Raw genomic sequence first — 24318 nt, 5'->3', positions numbered from 1 at the left:
GGGACAACCACATTCCGCCACCTTTCCCACGACACACCCTCGTCACTGCCCGGGGGGCTCGCGGACTGGATCGGAAGGAAATGTTCGGAGAAATCTTTCCATACTTTGCATGTTTCCCACTCGCAACGGGCCATGCACCGCGAATGGCAGAATGAAACAGCTCTGATTAAACGATTTTTACTTCCGATACAGAAGTCATTGACTTTGTGAAAGGTTGCAGTACGAAACGGTTGCCAAAGTTCGGCTCTATCGGAGAAAATATTGTTCACATATTCAATGGGCAATTTTTGAGTTTTATAGCGTGCTTCAACATCAATTTTAATTTAGTGTAATTCAACATTGCAAAAAAAAATTGCAAACAACATTGACAACTTCCAAACGTGTCTGTTTGCAAGTAAAAGAATGGAATAGCAGGGCAAAATCAGCAAACTCAATTGAATAATTAATTGTAAAACATTTGACCACAACATAAATTGGATTAGATTCAGCTCTTATTAGATTTGTTATGATTATTAGAACGAGCGAACTGATGGCTTTCGCATACAAACCGAGCAAATGAATGCATGACGGATGGATGATCCAAGGACGAACAGCAAAGTAAATAGAAAAAAATCGCATCCTCGTTGGCCTCCTTAATAGAACCTAAAAAAACGGTGTGTTCCTTGCACTTCCGTCACAAGAAAACAAAAATCAGAAAATACGAGTTAAGAGGCAATGTTTTATGGTCAGCCCTCGTGACACCTACCAAACGCTGCCAGCAACAATCGATTGGTTATCAATTATCGTCCCCCCGTTGGCACGGCACGAAAACAAGCTCGGCCTCACATAAAAACGGCCGACCAACAGCCATCAATAAAAGAATGGATGGATGGGAGGCCCACATTTGATGTCTCCCTGTGTCGGATTTCGACCGGCCGGTGGCTTGATGACCCTGTGGGACTCCCTGTGTTCAATGTTGTGTTCTTTTCCGCACAACATCACACCAGCAACATGAAACATCAAACACCGATAATTGATAATGTGTGGCCGACAAGAAAATAAGCCTTCGGGGAGGAATGTTCCGTGCGTAAGACGTGGCTGCGTCGCTCTCTTTCTCTCATCCCCGACGATTCACCTGATTCGATTCGAGTGCCGGACGTCCTTACAGGTGGCAAGAGTCCGGTGTTCTCTGAAGTACGGCGCTGGACGCCTTCTTCGCGGGTCGGGTCGGCTTATCTTATCGCGGTCTGCCCGTCCGGTGGTCCGGTTCCCTCTATGAGGTGAAGTGTTTTCCCGCGCAGCAAACTGCGAAACACAGAACCACCTCCATATTCCAGCCGCTGACACACAGCCGCGGGTCCGATAACGCACCGGTGAAGCCAAAGTGCAAAATGAAAGAAAGAAAGTACAGTTGGTGGTATCGTTCGAAGAAGTGCTTCAAGTGAATGTGAACGCTGTGCGTGGAAGTACTTGAGATGGACACAGCAAAACTTGACCAACAGGAAAAACCTTAAAAATTGTATTTAAATTATTTTGAAAACTGCATAGCAAATCAGAAAAATTGAAATCGCAACTTTATGCGACTTTTCCTTAACACTCTTACAACACATTGGCACTTGTTTGGAAGCCTCTTAGCCCTTCTTTTATGGCAAATTCTTACCGATCTTTCTATCATTCACTTTCCCTATCAATCTACTGCTGCAGTTCGGTGACGATATTGATGTTATCTTCTGCATACCACTTCTTAGCTACCTTTTCACAGCGACAAGTGGCTAAATAAGGCCATAAGGAGTATGCGCCATGGAATAAAATGCTATAATTGTTTCCTTTTTTAATTTTTTTTATTCAAACCTATCGATTCTTCGAGTTTGAAGTAAGAAATTGTTGATTTTATGGTCCGCTCTACTCAAGGTCAGCCATATCTGGGGGGCTACATGAGGCGTGAAAACTAGCGTAAAATTAATTTGTAATGTCAAAACGTTTACGCTTCGTGTGGCAGCAAAAATATAAAAACGAAATGTCAAACGTGTTTACTTTCGTGTTTTTGGTCCGAGAAAATAGAAATAGAAGAGAAATTAATTGATTTCTGAATATTTTTTTCTGTTTTTTCCGATTTTGTTGTTTGTTTGTCCGCAAATAAGAACTTAAATTATCCTCTGTGTGTAAGCAAAGCGTATGAAAAACATAATTACGCTTGGGTTTACGCTTCGGCCGACCCGTAAACGTTTTGACAAAGGCGCAGCAGTTTGGCATTAATCTGTAATGTCAAAAACATTACGTTACGCCTAATGTAGCTCCCCAGTATCGTATGTTTTAAAACAAACATCAACAACTTCATGGCCCAAAAAATGATCACCAACCTTGTTGTGATTTAATGTTGTGTAAAACACTAGACCGGGAAGGTGGTTTGAAGTCAGATTTGAAGTTTCTTTAAGGTTTTAGGTTTTTTGTTCTATATTCCTTCTTACCATCACGATTCTGCACTTCAAACACTTTGTACGATCTCTGATGATTTCTTCACTTTTTAACATGAGACTTGAATTGTTTCTCCCAACTATACTGAGCACTACGATCTGCTTCAATGCACAGTTATCCTTGCGCTGGCTATCGGGTTCTAGCTGCGGCACAACAGTCACGCGATCGAGGGAGTGTTTGAAAATGCCGTTTAAAATCGAGTGAAGAATTCAATGTGACTTCGCCGTGCCATAATTACCACATTTTTACTACCTTTGTGCAGATTTTGTTCACCTACGTGATCTTGCTTGGAGTCAGTTTAAAGTAGAGTATATCAACAATCATAAAAATTGGAGTCAGTTAGGAGCATCATCCCCTAGGATCTAGCATAGGAACTTTGACATGTTCGTAAATCTCAATTCGGCTGTGCCTGAACCAGCTTGCCAGGTGTAAATATTGCACCCAAAATGCTGATCCTGATTCACACGTGTTCCGTCACCAGGTTCGATGAGTCAGGTCCTCGGCATCCCACGTTACGATGGTATCGACCGCATCGGTGATAATGGTGTACCCTGTCTGAACAGGGTGTGCCTTGCGATGTGATAAGCACGGTGCAAGATTTACTGCCCCTTTGCAGTACCAAAATATAATGATAGGGTCTATTTGCTGGCAATACCATTTTTCCATTCCGTTTCTTGAGCCGAGCCTCGGTTCGTTTCGGTGACCAACCCAAAATTGGCCACATTCAATTTTAAATGGTTTATTTTCAAACCTATAAAACACAACCCGAACCCGTTTCCGTCAACGGAGGGGTACCACACGTAAAACAACGGCTGCGTTGCGTAAACAGCCGGAGGATCCTATCTGTGGCGCGCACTGACAAGGGCCGTGGTCGCCATCGTCGTCGATAGCAATCCCGGTATTTCCGGAAACGGTGTGTCGATGGAACGTGTGATGGGACATTGTGGCGGGAATTTTGTGTTTTGTTCTTTTGCTCCTCAAGTGTACCGTTCCGCGTTTGATACGACCGTGCGATTAGATTTTGCTATTTATTTTGCCTTCGATAGGCACTCTCCCCACATATGGCGCAATGGAAAAGTCATGTTCAGTTCAGGCGCAAAGTGTCGATTTTCAAATAAATATGGATTGCACTTCAGCGCATCACTCTCTTCGCTGAGGCGCTGTTCGACAGCATCCTTTTATCAGGCGCATTTTGCAGTGCAACCTTTTTAGTGGTGGTTTAGTTCTTGTTGATCAGATCACTTGAACCGAATCGGGGCCCTGTTCTGGAGTGGTCCGATTTCGACTCGAAATCGCCTTGATCGCCTGATGATGATTCACTCCAAACTACTTCTGCAAACATCCGAACACCGCTAATTAGAAAGAAACGAGTAGAAACTATCGTACGATTTCGTACGAATTTGGTTCGCAAAGCCATGTCGCGCTCGATGTGACGAACGTGACCAATCGCTTCTCACCAAATCACGTCTCGCTATGACCAGTTTTTTTTTGCCTTATTCTAAATCGTTGCACAAAATATGTGCACAATCTCCCCGTTCGTTTCGATCCTAAGGGCAAGGTCAGCGTGAGTCAGTTAGGCTTCCGTGACCGCTGAGTGACTTGGCTTGGCGTGATAAAGTGCGAGGTTACTAAATCACACTGTTGGTATTGAACTATGTTGTGTTAATATGTTTCTTTAACCTTTTGACGCACAATTTTGTCACATCTGCATACGCTCTCTGTATTATTGAAGCTCGAACAGTGTAGTATATGGCCTGATGAAAAGCCATTCGCCTGTTGGAGATCGAGTGTCCATTACGTCTTGTGACTTCGTTGAACTGAAAGATTGAACAAATTAATAATTCCAGTTCCCATTCGTTCAATCTACAGATTTCATTTGATACTTTAATTAAGATTAATTTAGATAAGTTTAGATTCACCGAAAGCACCATTGACCACGTGCTGCTCTGTTGAAAACGAAAACGAAACGAAAATCGGAAAATCACACGTGGAAATGAGCAAAAAGTTCGCCGTGATGAAATGGTATGATCAATTCGTTCAATTTGTTCAAACGATCACCTGCAGGGCGGCCAGGGTTTGCCGGCTGCGCTTAAGATAAGACGCACGCTCCAAGTCCAACGACTCGCAGACGGCTGAAGATCGAATCGAACCGTTCGTCGACGGCAATCAAGACAAGTCCCGGCTGGGCAGCTCCTCTTGCCAGAGACACACACGGTTGGAATGCGTGGAAACAATAATTTGTGTATGCGCAAAAGCGAAAGTGACAATCGAGCATCGGAAACATAACCAAAGTCCCATGGGTTTGAAATTGGCGGTAAGGGAAACTCGAAGATAAAACGAAGCCCAGCCCAGTGAGGTGGGTATGCAGAGCTGGGCACGAGCTGGCTGGCTCGCCGGGCGATCCGAAATCGATCGGAACCGAATCCCGAAACCGATGGGCCGTGGAATCTGTAATCGGCTCGTCGCGCGGATGGGATCCGACAGCGTGAGCCGCGAACGTTTGCGGCTTCATCTTGCCTGGCGATCGATAGAGTGAAAGAGTGAAAGAGCGCGAGAGAGAGAGAGAGAGTGTGTCCATAAAAAGCCCCATTACACAATAGACGATTTTGGGATGAAATTTATCACCAACACTTTCGGTCCGACCGGCTGGAGTTAGTGAGGCTCCTTAGTGAGGCTCCCGGAATGATACGTCCAAGACCCGGTCCAAAATCGTCCGATGGGAATCGATTTAATTAATTGTTAGCGATGCGGATGCGTTACATCACCTGTTGCTGCTGTTGCTATCGTCGTCGTCGTCGTCGTTTTCGGGAAGGCACATCGCACGTAACGAACGGGTAATCGGACCGAAAATTGAATTTTATCTTCCATCGGTCCTCGGGCCCTTGGCTGCTCATCGATCATAGCAAATTGATTTTTGTTTATTACCTCGCACGGGGCGAACCGTAGCATATGGGGCTGCTGTCTTCGTTTCGGATGCTCTCATCGTTCCCCTGTGCCAGCGACGTTGCTTTGAGATGTGCGGAAAGTGGTTAGCAATCTTTTCTGTCAGCTGGTCAGTGGTGTTTGGGGCCATCATATTCAGCTAGCCCATTCAGTTTAAATTGTGACTCACCTATCGTTTTCAAACAAAGGACATTATGTGTGATTATTTGGCGGCTTTGAGAGCTAATTGCGGTTGCGAAGCCGTCAGTTGGAATGATTCATTATAGAAGGTCTTACTGTGTCTTAAAGAGTAATTTTACACCAGTTTTAACGAGCAAAACAGCAACCAATATTCATGGGTCCCTGGGGTCGAGTTGGTTCATTTCACATAGATCAGTTGGTTGGATCAGATCCATTAAATGCACACCCATTCAAACAACAATTTGGACCAAACTACACACTGACGCCAGACCACAGCATGACCGCCACAATTGTGAAGGAAACGATCAGGAATCTGATCATCAATCTTTTAAGATTCAATCTTAATTTGATTTGTGCAGTTGGCTCACCTCGACCGTGGATTTGCACACATCGGTCGCAGCGTCAGCAAACCTTGGCGGACAGTTCACGTTGCACCGAACGCCCTTCGGTCTCGGTTCCGAACGTCCTTCGGTATGCAAATCCACACACTGCAACTTTTGGTCCACTCGACCAACAAACCAAAACAGGACTCTCGTTCGCTGTTGCTATATTGACCCAGTCACATAATTTTGCAAGCCCACCAAAACTTGATTCGGCGTTTGATTTTATGGCATCAACATCAACAAACAAACCGACGGCAAGCGTCAGCAAAAACCGCGGACGACACTGTGGCCACCTGAAGGTTAGTTTGGGGAAGGAATGCACAAAAAACCACCGCAAAAGCAATCAGCGCTCCGGGGCCGCCGATGTTTATGTTGCACATTTTGGAGGCAAAAATGTTGGCTTTGGTCCGGCGAATATCGATGATTTGGGACTTTTTTTTTACGCTTAATTTGGACGCGTTATTTAACGTGCTGTTGTGAAATCTAAAAATCGGTCACTCGTTTTGAGCCTCGTAGATTTTTGGGGGTGCGTTTATTTAATGTGTCCGTCGTAATGAAATCAATCCAACCCCCGTTGGCTCACCATCGTGGGGCGCTTTAAAACACCCGAAAACCCATGAGGTTTGTTTGGCAAACATCGCCGAAATCGCTGAATGGACACCTCATGGACCCAACTCTGCTCTATATCTCTGCCGGGCCCGGCCATGGGTTTCGTGGATGCGAAGGCAAGCAAATTCATGTTGCAGCATTGGCATCACCAACGACGGTTCGCGGTTTGCCCCCAATTGGGGTCCAGTGTGTTAATCGTGTTAATCGCGCCGGGGCTACATTGCGCACACCTCAAATTAAAAAAAGCACAACAAACCCTTCGGAGCTCCAGGTTCTTCTCGGATTACGTGGCGCCCATGGCATTAGCTGGTGTGGCCATTTGGGCGATGCGCAAAGGTGTCGCAATGGCGCACCTGCAACCAACTTAAATTGGTAAACTGTTAAAATAAATACAAATATTGCCGGACCCCGGGTGGAGGGTTTGTTGATGGCCCCGGGCCGCATGAACTGTAAACACGGTGCAGCTTACCGATTAGAGACCGACCGACACGCCGGCGAGTGCGCTGTGGGTCTCGAAAACAATTCGCGTTTAATTGCTACCGAAGAGCAAGAGCTCTCCGGAAAACCCGCAGAGAGCCGGGCGATGTTGATAGCAAAGTAACGCCCCTGGTCCCACCCTGTGTTGGGTAATTATGTACACGGCGGCATTTGTGCACAGTTTGCAATCGGCAATATATATGCGGCTGCCGGCTTGTTCTCAGCGACATGTTAATCTGACTGTTCGCCACCAGCAAACCCAAGAGAGCAAAAGGCGGCCAAGTCTCACCATTAGATTTCGACCAACTCTAATCTAAAATGCTTTGTGACGTTTCTTAACGTTCAACTTCATTGTGGACCCACATGCCTTCAATGTATGTGGTTTGAGTAGTTTTGGTTAGTATCGGCTATTTTTAATCTCTTTTTCATCTTATTTTGCATATGTTCCTATGCCGTCTCATATAGCTATGGACTGACGTCAAACGGGACGGAAAATCAAATCTGGCACTTATGCTTATCTGGTTCGGAACTATCAAGAACATGTTCTGGATTGTACGTGGAATGTATTAAAAATTTTCAGGCAGCGTCAGACCATTTTAATATTTTTTTAAAATTCATTCACCTTAACCTCGCGGTGATTTGTTTACAAGTTGCTCGGTTGACGAATTTACACTGGGGAGTTTCACAAAGATTTGTAGTGGATGGGACGACCTTAGGAAACTAGCATCAATAGCAGCATTGGGAAGATAAACTTTAACACTAGATATACCACCATTTTCAATAGGCTGAGGATGAGTCCGATATGATACACTTTGTTATTTGGTTATTATAAACAAACGGCTTAACGTTTTTCAATGCTTTATTTGAACTTTTATATACTATTTATTGAACTATGTATATACTTTTATTTGAAAGGTACAGTCAACACATTTTTTTTTATAAAAAATCAATTTTGGTCAATTGTCTAGCACGGCTGGCTTAACAACAGCACATTAGATCGACCTTTTTTGGAGTGCATTTTCGATTGTCTCAGCAATAGCTATCTCGGCAATAGCAATTCGAATTTGGGCCTAGAGTTGGCCAATGGTTGCAGGTTTAATCGCGTAACTATTATAACTATTAACATAACTATTAAGTAACTATTACCATAACCACCGAGGTGGAAATGAGCTTCAATGGAATGAGATTTTCAAATATCGCACCGTTTGAGTTGAAGACTTTGGACCACTTTGGAAACATGTTTTACGTGTTTTCCAATTTTTTGTCATCGAAATTATATTTTATACATAAATGTCTTGAATGAACCTTTCAAATAAAAGTTCAAGAATTGAACACTATTAGGCCGTTTGTTTTTATATAACAAAATAAAAGATTGTATCATATACCCATGTACCAGACCGGTCAATTTGACCGGTGCGGTGTATCTACTGTTAAGGATCAATAAATTAGTACAGCGCATGTGTTTTAATAAAAAACGTTATCAAACAAATTCCAACCTACTTAGAGGCATGTTACTAACTACCTCTAACTCCGAAAACATCCAACCAATCCAGCATGCAGTTTGGCAGCTTAGCAGTCATGACCTATAAATGCGTGCTCAGCGGAATCCAGTTATCAGAGGTATGCAAAGTTATGCATATCTTACCCTTAGCTTAGCTCTTATTTTATGATAATATTGAAGAAATGTGTGACATTTTAGCTTTTTAAAGGTTGTGCTCAATCCGTACCGGTTGATCCCAAAGCGAATAACCTATAAGAGCGGTTATTTGAACCCAAAGTTTGTTGCCCTTGTTTTTGGATATAAAATGGCATCCTCAGTTATATATATATATATATAGATAGCTCTATCAATTTAGAATGAAATAATGTTGGTAGATAGCTCTTCGAATCTACTCCCTCTTTAGTTGACGTTGATCCGCAAAAATCGCATCATCAAATGTTTCGAAAAGCGTCCTTCAAATTTAACTTCAATCAATCGTGACTCCCCGATACAGTTTCCATCAGCCGATGAGTATCCGCTGCTCGCACAACGTGCATCGGATCGGATGGGAATTGGCCCCCATCGTAGCAACGAGCTGGCCGTTTTTGGAATGTTGGACCCCAAAAAGCCTAACGGGGAAGAGTTCACATGTGATTCGACACGTGCCTAATTCGACAAACCACTAAGCTGGGCTGGTTGGGGCCACCCCAGAACCTGCCGCATTGCAGCAACAGAACGCAGAGAGAGGGAGAGAAGAGAGGGAGCAGTTCGGTACCGAAATTCCGAAATAATTAACGACCGCACAGAGGGCAGCCACCGGAGAGCCGGAAAGGCCGGTGGCCGGTCTATACACTCACACACCGTACACTTCCGTGGACCACCCCTCGCCCGTTCCGAGGGTTCGGCCACCACCACCAGCCTCCACCCGCGGGAGCTGAAAACATTGCTTCCCCCGCTCGGTAGGGGGTGGCGAGCCAATTTGCGCCATCGATGGGAGCCTTCTCACGATCGTGCGGGATCGTCCGCACACACATGCTGAGAAGATCACAGATGTGCATGTGTGGGTGTGTGTGCCTTCAATTAACCTGAATCGAGCGGCGGCGACCCGAATTTTCGCGCTGCCGTCGACATCACACGTCGATACAGCCGGTTCATTGTTGCCACCTATTTGTTGATGCGCTGAAAGATCATTTTGATTGCGCGCTTGCCATTGTGTGGCCGTGTATGTGTGTCTGGCCATGTATGTGTGTGTGTGCAGGTTTTGCACTACCGCAGGAACGGGCTTTTCCTCCACACGCGGTACGAAGGTCTCGGCGCCTTTCGAAAGTGTTCCCGAAAGTTCACGAAACCTGCCGTTTGTTACTTTGTGTGGTTTATGTGTTGAATTACTATTGCCGAGTGCCTTTATAGCAGACCCCTTTCTACCACACACACACACATCCGTCCTTTCTCTTGGTGATCATAATTTTCGGGGTTTTCTTTCGGGGTTCGTCGCTACCACACAATGCGTGCGCACAAGTTCCTTCACTTTAATGGTTCATTCATCGATTTTATAACCTTTTGTGTATGCCTCGCTCGCCTTTCCATTTTTTATTGGAAACTAACGCAAAAGACGCCCATCATTAGTGTACTTTAGTGCCCCCATCCGGCTCTGGTGGCCGGCGTCGTATTTACTCTTCATTCCCCCCTTCAAAGTTCATTGTAATTCAACAACTTACTTTTTCCCGCACGAACTTCAATTCCCGCCGTGCGTCATGTGCACTGCATATGCATCGTGTTTCGGTGGGCTACGGCAAAACCATCATCACGATGCCGATGCCGAGAGAGGTTCTCATAATGCGTGACCAATGACGCTTGGGTCTCGAAAGGTCAAAATGGCTTCAGAAGTTTCAACGCCCGGGCTCGGCTGGGAAAGCAGCCGGCGGTTTATAGCACCGCACAGTAACCGTCCACTTCCGGTGCTTCCGGAAGGGCTCCGAGGGTGCCCTGTTAGCCACCACGAACCATTCTGTCACCTCTCTTTCACCGTGGTTCTTACTTTTAAATTCCTTTTCGAAAGCCCCACGCGGCCACGTGAAGAAATCCCCCAAAAAAACCACAGCCACCGGCATTCGACATTTTCTTTCGCCACCACGCCACGGAAACTTCGGATCCAGCAACCGAATTCCGAGGCCAGATCTTTAATCTCTTGAATGACGTTTTAATTTGCGGTCGTTGGAATCGTAAGAAAATGGAAGGGAAAAACATTGACAGAATTACCGTTGTTGCCTCCGGTCGCTCCGAACCGCTCCGGAGGCGAACGGTCAGGGAAGAAGCATTTGAAAAACACAACCCCGTCTGAGTCGCTCTCGCATAATGTCGCCCGGAACGGATGGCTGCTGCAGGCCATCCATTTTCCGTTATTTTCACCTTGCGCATTGCTTCTGGCGTTGCGTCTCTGTTTTCGGGAAATCAATCAAAGGAAAAAAGGAAAACAGAAATCGAGGCAAAAATAACAGCGAGCCTTTCGAAAGTCAAAGATGCCCAATAGGGGGACAGCCACTAATTAATGAGGATGATTTGCCGAGGAATGCCACTGAGCCGCTGCGAAGCGAATGCGTCACAGAAATGTGGTCGAAATGATTTACTTGGGCAAACAGTGCCCGGAACATTAAGTTTAAATTGTATTAAAAGTTGGTACGTTGACGATTTCAACACATTTAGAGGGACCAACGCGTTCAGCCCTTCAGACCGCACAGACGCATTCAATTATTCTATTGTGTTCTGTTATATGCCTGTTCTATCGCTCTATTCCGGCACGAGCCAAGGAATGGAATAAGCTGTCCCCACTGAGGATCAACGAATCGTTGAAGACATGAAGTGTCTTGGGAGATCAACCCCGCCGACGGAAGAGCAATACGTCAATCAAACGGATGAACCGTTACTCGAAAGCCGTCGATTGACAACCAGGGACCTTCTGATTCTGATGATGCTACATAGTACGTTTGAAATGCTGCAAATTGAATGATGTCAGTACGTTTCATTAGCCGAACTTTTTTTTCTTAGCAGAAGCAGCTTTGGGCTGGGATTGGGATTGGTCCGGCTGCGAGATGCTTTGTTGCAACAATGATACGTCTCAATCGATTCACAAATTAACAAGTTCTGCCTTTTGCCTCTAAATGATGGTTTTTTATGTTGGGAAACGGAACGGTGAATAACGGAGCAGACGATATTTATTTGTTTTTAATCACAGTCGACCGAAAGCATCCCGAGAGCTATCATTAGTTCCGTCATTACCAACATCATCATGATGATTATCCAACTTGTTTGGCAGAGCTGGCGGTGCGATCTGCTTAAGCCCATCTGCTTTAAATTTGTGTCGATAGGGGAGAGATACGATCTTAAGACGGGGAGCCCATCTTTACGGGTCTTACAGGTCGATTACCTGAACATGTTGAATTCAGTTGATAAATTGATAATTTACTTGCACTTTCAACAGATCAAAAATGACAAAACATCAACTACTCAGGGTTAGGCCAATATTGGCTCGCTCATTCTCATTACCTTCAATGGCCAACAAACCTGAAGCTCATCATTTCGCCTAAAACAATCGGAGTGGCGATCAATCGGACACTAATGATTGCAAATCTCCAATTAGCTCAATGGACCGGGCGGCCATAAGCGTTAGGTCACAATTTGGGATCACCTAACGATCGCCTAACCGTAACGAGACCTTGGTGGGGCTGGTCCCCAACGGAGGCACCATTTTTTCCCGGGATCCACCCACAGTGTTAGCGGCTTCTAAATCATAATTGTCGTTCCAACGGGGTGACGTTCCACGGTATTTTAAACGTTGTCCTAATCGGATCGGCTAGGTACTGTGGCGTGTGTGTCGTGAGGGTGAAAACTGGGCTGTCCCGTTTGAAGCACCTTCGATTTCTCGGCCTTGACGCTCCGGGCCGGGGCAACCTTCCGTCGTCGGCGCAAAGCTGGACAAGCGGCTGCGGTCCGGGGGCCAGTTTCATTTCACTTTTTCTTTAACTTTTGCCTCTCAACCTACCAACCTACCTCGCCCCGTCACACACAGGACGGTACTTTTCTGCGGTCGATAATTGAACGCAAATTGTTCGTGGTGGTGTGTGCCGGGGCCATTCCAGACCCCAGCGACCGGGAGCAGGTCTCACTCGCCGTTTCCATGTTTTTCTCCCCGCTGAAGATGTGCTCTGGTGGGTGCACAGTGGGTCAATAGGTGTAATAATGGATGGGCCAAAAAGTTTTTTGCGCGTTTTCGAAACAAATTTGATTTTTGTTCGTCTAGGTATTGCGTATCGATTAATTATCAGAACATTTGGTGATTAATTGAATCTTTCGAATAGAATGGAATTTGGGAATGGAAAACAAGAGTTTATAAGTGGTAGAAAATGTTCAAAGAAGATCGGAGAATCGTTGAAAACGAGACACGTCCCAGACGACCATTAACATCAACTCATGAGCTACACAACAGTAAAATCAAATAATTGATGCTCTAAAATCGTCGATTGTTAGTCCCAGATCCGGATGACCTTGTTGGAATATCGAAAGGATTAGTGGAATCTCGCATAGCAAATTCTCGTTATTTTTGGTCATAGTAGTAATAAAGGGTGAACTTATATTTGAAAGGTTGATTCTTAGCATTTAAGTATCACATACAATTTTGGTTGAAAAAAAATGGAACATGTGGAAAACTTATTTCCAAAATGATAGATCGTCAACTCATTCGTTAAAAGCACATTTTGTTGAACCTCACTTCCTGGCTATGTTAATAAGCAGTATTGTGGTTCGGAAAATCTGCACATCGTGCAAGAGAAGCCAATGCACCCCCAACGAGTGACTGTTTAGTGCGAATTTTGGCTGTTTGATTCTTCGGTGAAATTGAAGCTAAGAACTTGAACGGCATTTGGTTTCAACAGGACCGCGCTATGTGCCATAAAGCCGAAGCCACAATTGATATTTATGTGAGGCTAACAAACCAGCAACTATTGACAACCTCAAGACCTAAATTCAAGATGCTATTGCCGAAATAGGACCAGATACAATCGAAAATGTTGTTTTACATAAAAAATATGTTAAGAATTAACCTTTCACAGAAAAGTTCAAGCATCGAAAAATATTCAACCGTTTTTTTTCTTTAAAACCAAATGAAAAAGTGCCCGCTAATTTACTCACCCTGTATAATAATAATGTAATAATTTTATACTACAAGAACCGTTTCGATCTCCGCCCATCCTCCGGCCCACTGTGCCCGGCCCCCGGGGAAAGGTGGCAAACATGGGACTTACGGGAGCCCCCCCAATTAACGTATGCCCGAAGATGGCTGATTGCAACGGCCCGCACTTGCTCCAGATCCTCCGGCCTTGTGTGTTCCGGCAGCGGCCGAGATAAGCCCGCGGCCGTAGGAGGAAAGCCACCGAAGTCCTTGAGGCCACCGGCTGATTGGACACTTTTCCAGCGACAAGATCGCCCGCCACATCGCCTGGGTGAACTTGAAAGTGAAAAGTTTCCGGTTTTTCCGGATTCACCTCGGGCGAGTGCACGCGAGCCCGGGCAGCCAGCACTGACCCATAGATCGCGGCTCTTGTGTACGGTTTCTCCTCCCGATCTCCTCGGGTGGCAGCGAGGGTTGGCCTAGTTATGGCCGCGACGAGCCTCGTGCGGCTCTCGCCATCAAATGCGATCGAAGCCGTCAATCTGGCTGAGCTCAAACTCCAACGGCCGGCTGGCCGGGCTGTGGGGATCAGCCTTTCACAGTTCGCTACAAAGTAATCGCCGGCGATCGCCGGGAAACGGGTGCCATTTTCCGGCCCCGAAGTGGGTTGATAAATTGATTCCCAGCCAGCTGCGCCGGAATGCGCGGTATCTCCTAAATGGAGCTAAACGATAGGCCCAATAAAGATTGCCATCGCCAAGATGTTCTCAGCAGTGCGCCAAGTGCGGTGCATAAATATTCATGGACCCCAGCAGCCAGCAGACTGCGTTGAAGACTGCGAAAATAACACATAAAACATGCCTTTTCAACGCCCCGCACGTGGGCAAAGCTTCACCAACTTTTGTCAGGCGTATTTCAGGTCGGTCGGTGTGTTCCACATTCACCACACTCTGGCGGAACAAAACACGGAGACCTTCGAAATAATTTGCTGCTTCCCATATTCTTTCTGACCCCCGGGCGTGCCGTGAGGGATGCGGTTTTGCCATCCCTCTCTCTCTTTCTCTCTCTCTCTGTCGCTCTCTGTGTCCGTTATTCAACTCCGGATATGACCGGAAAGTAAAATTATGCACGACATGTTTGAATGTTTCGCTCGCCGCCGGCTAGCGCCCGTAGCCGGCCGGCCCTATTTCATGATGGTTTTAGTTTTTTAGGTGGTGGGGTCTGCATGCAGGCATGCGGAACCGGTATGGTGCAGAACAAACGATTCGCTCCGGGGGTCACCCTTGCTATGTCCCGAGCTCTGGCCGCGGACACGCGGAGTACGTTGCCCTGTTTCCTGTGGGAAAAGAGGGCCCTGCTGCACTGCCTGTAATACGAGGGAAGTTTTTCCTTTTTTCCTGATCTACGATGTTTTATCGAAAAACTGTTTTTAACTCTGGTGAAAATGGCCCCACCGTAGGGGGGTCTTATTTACATTTAATTCGAACATTAATCCGTTGACGATCTGTTGACGCTCCAAAAACCGTTATTATGAACCGAAAAACAAACATCTTCAAATCAGCAGAGAAATGAGAAAATTAAACGGCCACACTTTCTCCACTTTATTCATGAATTTGATGGATCGCTCGGAACTTCATTTAGCGTTTAAACGACCCCGAACTGTCCGCCCGTTTGGAACAGTTTCCGCCCGTCTTTTTTCCAATAGAACGCCCGGTTCCCGGTCCCGGTCAGTTCATTGTTCATCTCCGCATCTCACCTGACGCTGGCTAATAAACCACGCGGACCACATTTCACGATAAGATAGCGATCGTCGAGTGGACCCAGTTCGATTGCATTTCGTTGTTCCGTCTAAAAAAAGAGCAACATCAGCCGAGCAGTGCAATTTAGCGTTTTCGAGACTTTCCGCTCTCTCTCTCCCTCCCTCTCTCTCTCTCTCTCACTCGCGATGTGGTGAGGTCAAACCACGCCGCGGCACCTTGCCGCGAGCTCCGAGACACAGATAGAAATCAACTGGTCGGTTCGGTCGGTCGCGCCATCTTTTCGGATGGTGTCCGATGGGAGAAATTTAACAGGCCTAATTACCACGGACCGTGACCTCCGGCGCAGGTGCCTGAGGGGGGCGCGTTGGAAACCCCGAAAGCCAAACATCGCCGACGCCGAGCACCACAATAATAAACGAGGTTCGTCGCTTGCCGGGCCGTTGAAGTTTTTTGTGTTCGCGCCGCGGACCACCGCCATTCGAGCGGCGGCGCCGCCTGACCCATTTCTTTCCCATTTCCCAGTGGCATTCTAGTTTCTAGTTTTCTAATAACTAAATCACCACCGGCGCGGGATGAGATTGGTGGTGTAGCAATTATGTTGCCATCGGTGCACGGGAAGAAAATCGTAGAAAGTCGGCCGACGCGCAGGTGTGCAGGCTATTTATCGGAACGATCGGCAACATTATTGTGTGTGTCCGTGAGTACAATATTATTCAAAGTAGAAACGGGGTTCCGATGAAATTATTGGCAAATGGTGTGAAATAAATAGAACGTTCCCCCTCAGCACGCATTAGAAGTTCCCGTTGGTATCGAGGGAAAACTAGCGGCATTCCACGGCGACAGACGGACGGGTGCCTGGATAGGTGCCGTTTTCCGTCGATCAGAAATCAGTTAGTAGCGGACGGGTTACAGATGGGGGCTCCCGCTTCCCCTACTGGGTGCTCATTTGCGTGACAGGTCGTCGCACCGGTCGCTAGTCTCGTTAGCTGGCATTTCGTCTCACTGACACCACCGGGCGTCATGCTTGGCCAGCATAACTAACCTCTCACCCGCTCACATGCTTTCGGTCCGCAAGCGCAAAGCAGTTTTGGCGGCGCATTTTTAGTTTTTCTTTGGCACCGAACAGCCCTCGTCGTAGCGGGATTCCATTCCTGCACTTTCCGCCAAAATGTGTCCTCCGTTCGTCACTATTGGGATTGGTAGACTCCTCGAGCCCTGGAGAGGTTGCTCCGGGGTGGAGGATAAAGTATTTACGCTCGATACGCCCCCGAAGGTAACTGGGTCACTCGGAAACATCCCCGAACCTTCCGTGACCCGTCACCCCCCCCATCCCAACGGCACGGCACGGCTCGCAAGAAATGCAAACACGTGCTGGCCGTGGACGCCACACGGGCGTGGATGTGGCGAATGCTTCCATGATTTGGATTAAATTGCAAATTGCATTGCGGGCGTGGCGCGAAATCGTGCGCCGGGGCACGAGGAAACAAATTGAGCAGTGTCTGATGTGCCCCGATCCCTGAGCCATTAGCCGTGACCTGCGAGCCGAGGGGCCCAGCCCTAGCCACCTTCAGTCTCGCTTCCTCGCTTTCTTCGAAGGAGTCGCTCGGCTCGTTTGTTTGACCAAGGCGCGTGGGGCGGTGACGGAAATGGATGGTGGAAAAATAGAGAAAAAAACGGCCACCACAACCCACAACACAACCGGCCAAACGGGCACGTTTCTTGCCCAGCAAACGCTTTCTTTCGGTCACTGTATGAAAATTGTATATTTTATAGTCGGTTCCATGTTCCATTAAAATTATTAAATTATTCCGCACCGTTGAAACGATGAGTGAAAATGTGTGTAGATCGGTCGCCTTACTGTCGGTGAGAGTCGTTTTAATAACTCACTCTGGTGAGATTATGCGCATTTTGACTTATTTGAGTAATGTGTAGTAAGTTCTCTACGCGTGCTGTCTATTTCGATAGCAAAGCCGAGCGACTTTCCGAAATTTATTGTGCCGTAAATTTTCGCAACATCCCTAACGCATGACGGAGAAAGTCTATGCAAATGTAGGCAATTAAAAGGAAGCTATATTGTGTGCATAAAATTATCAAAAAGTATCGCCCGAGATAGTTGGTTGGAATCATTTCCGACCAAAAAGAATGCAAGACACTTTTGTCGGAAAATGTCACAGTATTTTTTACAATGGAAAACCAAGTATCGTGTAGTGATTTACTTTTTATGTTTGAAAGGTTAGAAATCAAAGGGAGTTTATGAACGAATGTTGAAAGTGTACAAGGACTCTTCTCCTTCAATTAGTTCAATAAAAGAGGGGTTCTGAGTCGTACTAGACTTCAAGACGGTTCATGTCGGCAACGTCAAAAAACATACACAACGCCTGAAATCGTAAAAAATACGGGACATCGTATTGGACAATTGTCGAATCACTTAAAGAGATTTAGTATACGGCCTAGCCATCTCATTGAGCAGCATAACCAATATTTTGACTCAAGTTGTGGGTTCCTGAAAGCTGTTTCCAAAATGGGTGCCGCATTCGCTAAAAACGCATTCGAATGCATCTCTCTTGACAGCATTTACAGCGTTTTCTAAAGTGGATTTTGTGCATCGAATCATCGCTGTGGATGAGACTGGGGTCTATTACTATGATCCTGAATCAAAACGAAAGGCTAAGGAGTGGTATGAACGTGGTTCTTCGGCTCCGAAATGAGTTCGTGTTTAGAAATCGCCCATAAAGGTGTTAACATCAGTTTTTTGCTATGCGAATCAAATTTTGTTCGCAGATTCCTTGCAAACTGGTAAAACAATAAATTTTGATTATTGTTGTAACGTTTTCGATCAACTGGAAGAGAAAATTCGTGAAAAAGACCCAGTTTGAATAAAGAAAAACATCCTCTTTGATCAAAGCAATGCACCCTGTCACGAGAGCATTTTGAAAATGACGAAAATCCTTGAATTAGAGTTCGAATTGTTAGAATATCCACCGTATTCATCAGATTTGACTCCTAGCGATTTCCATCTGTTTCCAGACCCAAAAAAAAATCGTGCGTGGAAAGCGTTTTTCATCAAATGATGACGTCATAACAGCTGCGGAAACGTGTTTTGAAGGCGTTCCAGTTTTTCACTTCAGGGATGGAATTCTTAAATTAGTGTCCCGTAGGAACAAGTGATGTTCAAGGAGGCTATACTGTATAACAAAGAGAATTTCAAACCATAAAAATATATTTTTCTTATCGACGCTACGAACTTATTGAACAGCCTAGTAATTGATCCCGAAGTTTATTACCATTTGACAAAAATCTCTGTCCTCCCAGGGCAATTGTTATACGAGGAATCGAAAAGAAGTCGCTTTGGGGCTGGAGATTTGATAAGTAAGGTTGATGGTCAAGAGGATTTTCGCCATGATGAAAGTTCACCATTTGATGAACTTTGGCAACTGTGTTCGCCGGTAGTTGCAGTTTTTGGACATCCCGAACGCTCATCGTCTCCCAAGCTCTTGCGGCCTCTTCATAGTGGTAAATGATGGTACAGAGTCCCTATACACAGAAACAATCTAACGTTTGATTTGCTTAGACCTGTTGACGTATTGAAAAAACAAATATTCAACGACAACAACTGACCAAACATCTGACATTAACTAACTCAAACGATTGTTAAACATAAACTAGGGGAAATTTTGATGAGTAACTGTCACAAAATCGATAGCCAAATTCACTCACTTTCATTTACTAGTTGAAATGGGAAATACATCAAAGTCACCGTCGTATGGTGAACCCTTCGGTGCACTAAAAATATTGGTGCCCGCTGTCACTCTACATACTGCGAAGCATGCTGCGATCCCGATTACCAGATCAGCTAAATCCTTCGTGAAAGTCGTCGCAAAAACGAAGTCATTCCTGGCTCTCGTAATTGAATGGTCTCCTACAGGACGGGTGAAATTAATTGAGTTTTTTATCTTTCCGTCAATATTTATCGTACATTGACTGACTACATTGTTACCAACCGCCCAACCAACTGTTTGATCTGTTGGCGTCTGTCAGTTCGGGTAGCAAAAAAAACCTTGCACTTGCAACCCTTTTTTTTATAGCACAACTAAAACACGTTCAGGTTGGGCGTGCGGTTGCATAATAAGGTAGTTAGCTGCGTGCCGGTTGTTTCTCGGTGCACTTTCGCACGAGTGCGTTCGTGAAAGCGCGCATTTGAATTCGCTACAATTGATCCCCCGAGATCAGCGCGCATTCCGGAGCTAATCTAGCGGAAAAATAAAACGCTCCTCCCTCCGATGATGATGGTGGTACATACATTTAAATACACATTTCCCCCCTGCCCCTTTTTTTGGTGTGCAAACTTCCGGGCTTTCCATCGCAGAACCCCGTGAACGGCGTATTTGCGCACGGAAGTCGACAAACAAAACAAACCAGAGACCAAAACAGAGGCAATTCGGAGTACAACGGAACTGCGCTGTTGAAGTGGAACCTTTGCACGATTGATTCGTTTCACTTCCGGCCACACGCGCCGGGTGCAATGGTGCGTACGTGTGCCGGAGCCGAGGGGTCGATCTGTTTCCCCAGGATCACAGCCGGCATAAAATGGGCGATACATCGGAAAATGGCTCTTCGGAGGCAGCGGATGAGGCTGTGCAAAAATCCAATACCCCTAATCCCGCCTTGGTGTCCCGTTAGCCGAGTATTTAAATAGAACATTCGGCCCATGTACTGAGTGCGGCATTTCATGTTTGCTATGCTTGCCGCGCAGATTGCAGCAATTATAACTGCCAAAAGCGGTACTTGGCCTTCCCGGAGTGCTTCCTGACGAGTGTTCCAATGATGAAAACTTCCTCCCCAAAAACACTTAATTCAAATGTTGTCTAAGAAATGGTGGCAGAAAATGGTTCACGTTTTACCACGAACGAGGAGCCACCGTGAGGGCACTTTTAAGTCGTTCCCAGCGTTCCCACCCGCAACAGCCAATGGCTAATTGATCACCTATGCTCGGTATGCTCGCGCCGCACCATCGTAATTAGCGCCGGAACTAGGCATGTATTGCATGTGGTCGACCCCATCTGCTGCCGGCAGATGAGATGAGATGCAGATGAGTGACTGGCAATCGACGGGTGGCTAATGGTGGTGCCCCCCCCCGTAATTGGCGCCGAATTATTTCTAATGTTCGCCGTGGCGGCGGCCCCAGAAGTAGGTTAGTGGGTGCGCTAATTTTGGGCGGGTGCCTCTGCCGATCGATTCCGGCGTCCGGTGAGCAGAGCCCCGGGATGGTGCTGCTAAAAGTATGTAGCCGTAGTTTATGGTACAGAATAGATGTATACTCGGGGTGAGACGCTGCTGCTGCCGGGCTTCCGATGGGTGACTAATGTGGGTGCTAATGCTATCGAGCACGCTGAATCGTCCCAAGAAAGAAAAGGAAAGAAATATGAAAAGAAATTGAAAGGAAAGGAATATGAAAACTAAAACTACTGTCCAAGTTAGAATCGTAAAAAGTTGTATGTCTTCTAGCAGCTAGCTTCTAGCTATGTCTTAAGTGTCGAATTCAATGCTGAAAGTTTCATCTTGATACGCGGAGTTTATAGAATGTTATGCTTAATGGAACTCAAAAGAAATTAATTCTGCACACTCACGTCGAGGACACTACACGTCGAGGACACTGGTCTGCTTTAAAAACACTGAAATTCGCAAAATCATCTGGATATGCTGTGCTTTGCCGTTTTCGGGAACCCAATACCGTAGACCGAAAGATTCAAAGTAGACGTCGTAGTGGAACATACGGTCGGCAGCTGAACTGGAATTTCAAGATCAATCAGAGATCAATCAAGTCAAACAGTCATCAAGTCAGCATACAAACAGGCCACTTAAGCATGCTTGGAAGGATGCTTGCTTATGGACGACGTGCACATACGTGAAAATAAACATACGTGAAAATGTATTTTGGACAGCTTCCTGGACCACAATTCTATCTCACCACGCCAAGGGGAAATGGCCTTTCCAACTTCTAATTCGTATTCACCAATAAATTTGGACGGAAACTAATGATCTGGCAAGGAATTTGCAGCTAAGGCACCAAAGTTTTCATCACAAACACGACGATGAACTCAACGCTATACAAGGAAGACTGCCTCATAATCCGAGTTCTATCATTTATTAAGTCACACAAAGATTCGGTTAAGTTTTGGCCTGATTTGGCAAGCTGCCTCTACAGCAGGGAGGTAGTTCAGTGGTACCGTGACAATAAGGTGAATCCTATCGCAAAGAATATCAACCCACCAAATTGCCCGGAACTCCACCCAATCGATAATTATTGGGCAATAATCAATGGGAAGTTTATGAAGACTGGAAAGGTGATGTGGGATGCTGCAGAGATGGGGAGAAATTGGAACAAATTAGCTACTGAAGTAGATCAGACGATTGTGCAGAAAATGATGACGCGCATTCCAAAGAAAGGTCGTGATTTCATCCGACGACGGACACAAAAAATGTTTGAAATTTTTCACTCAAAGTACAACAAAAAACCTTCTTTTTGATACCTTGACATGTTTTCAACACCGAGGTAGACCTATTTCGATTGTTCCTGATTTTAAGTGGGCCATGCTTTGATAATGATAATTTTAGTACTAGTCGATAAAGATCTTGACAAGATTGTGGAAAATTTTCAAATATTCCTGTTTAGAAGCAACTAGTAACTAATCATGACCGTCCCTCTGGTGCGTTTGCAGGTGGAAGACCCGCTGAAGCGGATACAGGAGGAGATCAACGAGGTGGCCCGGCGTGAGCAGGAGCTGCGCGAAGGCCACGGCCGCACCGCCGGCGCCGCGGACCTGAACGATGACAGCCTTTCGTCGACCTCGGGCAACTCGGACGACTCGGGCCTATCGCTTTCGCCGACGCCCGTCCACTCGCCGTCGGTGTCGAACCTGAAGGACAAACTGGAGCTGAGCGTGGCCCAGCTGGCCCCGAAAGAGAGCGACGAATCGGCGAGGTTCGGCACCGGTGCCGCCACCCGGCAGTACATCCTGCCGCAGCCGAAGGCTCTGACACGGGCCCGCTCGACACCGCAGCTCTTCCACACGGGCGCCGGCAACCAACAGGGGCGCCGCTTCAACCCGAACCCGAACCACCGGGGCATCATGCAGAAGTTCATCGCTTCCCGCGGGCGGCTCAGCAAGCTGGCCAACGCCAACGGTCACACCGGCCCCGTGGCAGTGGCCACCCCACCGACGATGGCCACCACCAAAGCGGATCCAATTGTGGTGAGAATCTTGGTCGTTAGTTTCGCAAAACGGGGCCCATCAGTTCGGATTTGCAATTCAATCTGCCCGGGGAGAGGCTGAAGTAGAACCAACCCGAAGCGGAAACTGTGGGTCACGTTAATTGTTTTGCTTGTTCTTCGCGTAACAACGCTATTTTATACAGAAGATGCTAAAATTCACAACTTTTGAGAACATTTTTTGCCCAAATATTAGCATCTCTAAAATGAAGTATCTTTCCGTGCTCTACTCGTTGCATACTTTAAGGCGTTTTCTCTTGCAACCCCCTTCTTTGTGTTTTTCTTTTGAAGCAATGGGTCCGAGGTTTGACCGAAACATAATAAACGTTCCGTTACTTTCCATTTCATTCCGCACAGCCTTCGGTGGTCGATCTGAATCGTTCGCATCTGATGATCCTTCCGTCGGCAATCTCCACGCCACCGACCATCGAGAGAGACTCCAACGGAAAACCCATCCGCCGTGGGTACGTGCCGGTCGAGGAGAAGATCCAGCGCGAGTTGCGCGATCTCAAGAACCGCGAGTGCGAATTGAAGCGAATCCGTAAGCTGAACCGAAACGCGTCCCAATCGGACCTGCTGGACATGAACTACGACACGTAAGTCGCCCACTTAACTGCTACCGGAAACTGTGACTCTTATTGTCCTATCCCTTTCAGTTTCGAATCGAGTGAGGAATTGTCGGACGAAGACAACACAGACGAACCGATTTATCCAATGGCACGGAAGCTGCGATCTACCAAATCTATCAGCGAACTATGCGACGTTTTGACCAACTCTAGCTTTTCACCGAGGTACTCCGTCACTCCGCACACGGTGACTGCAATTGTCGTCCGACGAAACACTTACCAACCACTCCGTCTCCACAGGGAAACTCCTTCGCCGCTCTTCGAAAGTCGTCCACGGAACGGAAACGGATGCGGAGGGGGAATGCGGCCAGCCATGTCCCTAGCACAGCTTTGCGATCTCGATCCCGAGGAGGCACCTTCGTCCCATAAGTTGATCGCACAGTGGGAAAGTCTCATCCAGCAGAAGCAGCAACGATAGGAACCGGGTGCACTATACCACTGGCTAACGATAGAGCAATACAGGTTGTGATGCAAGAGATTGGGAAGAAAGGAGAAGTCTACGTTCGGCTCGCTTCTTCGGTCCTCAGCGACATTGAACACAGGCGCGCACACCGAGCATCGTTACGTTAATACCATTGTGATTTGTTTTGTTTTTTTTTTAATATTATAATTTACCTCTTGAAACATTATTTGTATGCTTTTACGCTCCATGATTGCACGTGCTCCTGTATCACACTAAAAAGCACTCCCTTCCGCTACGTTTATTTATCACTTCCTTTTTACTTAAATCACGACGGCACTGTAGCCGCCATCTTGAAAATGCAGTTAAAACGTTGTCCACAGAAGAAGCGGGCATTCTTCGGTTGACATTTTTTATACTGTATACGATACGAAATCCAATTTTCATAACTTTGTTCACATTGCTTATCGTCTACTCAGCATAATTACGAGCGTGGTGTTTCTTAAAATATTGTTTGTCGTGCGAGGGGTAGCGTTATACGAAGCGATTGTCCTATCCAAAAGCTATAACAA

General features: G+C 46.3%; 1 protein-coding gene across 1 annotated transcript in view; it reads left to right on the top strand.

Annotated features, from left to right (window-relative positions):
• The window catches only part of LOC131216495 (uncharacterized), a 31307-nt gene extending 7326 nt beyond the window's left edge, over positions 1-23981 (top strand). The window contains exons 2-5 of the mRNA XM_058211005.1: positions 22170-22703; positions 23078-23316; positions 23377-23511; positions 23587-23981. Coding sequence (XP_058066988.1) covers positions 22170-22703; positions 23078-23316; positions 23377-23511; positions 23587-23764 — 1086 coding nt within the window. The 3' untranslated portion in view covers positions 23765-23981. The remainder of the gene's footprint in view (positions 1-22169; positions 22704-23077; positions 23317-23376; positions 23512-23586) is intronic.
• The last annotated feature ends 337 nt before the right edge of the window (positions 23982-24318 follow it).

This window comes from Anopheles bellator, chromosome 1 (genome assembly GCF_943735745.2).
Source record: "Anopheles bellator chromosome 1, idAnoBellAS_SP24_06.2, whole genome shotgun sequence".
Classification (NCBI taxonomy): domain Eukaryota; kingdom Metazoa; phylum Arthropoda; class Insecta; order Diptera; family Culicidae; genus Anopheles; species Anopheles bellator.
This window is presented reverse-complemented; position numbering and strand designations above follow the sequence as displayed.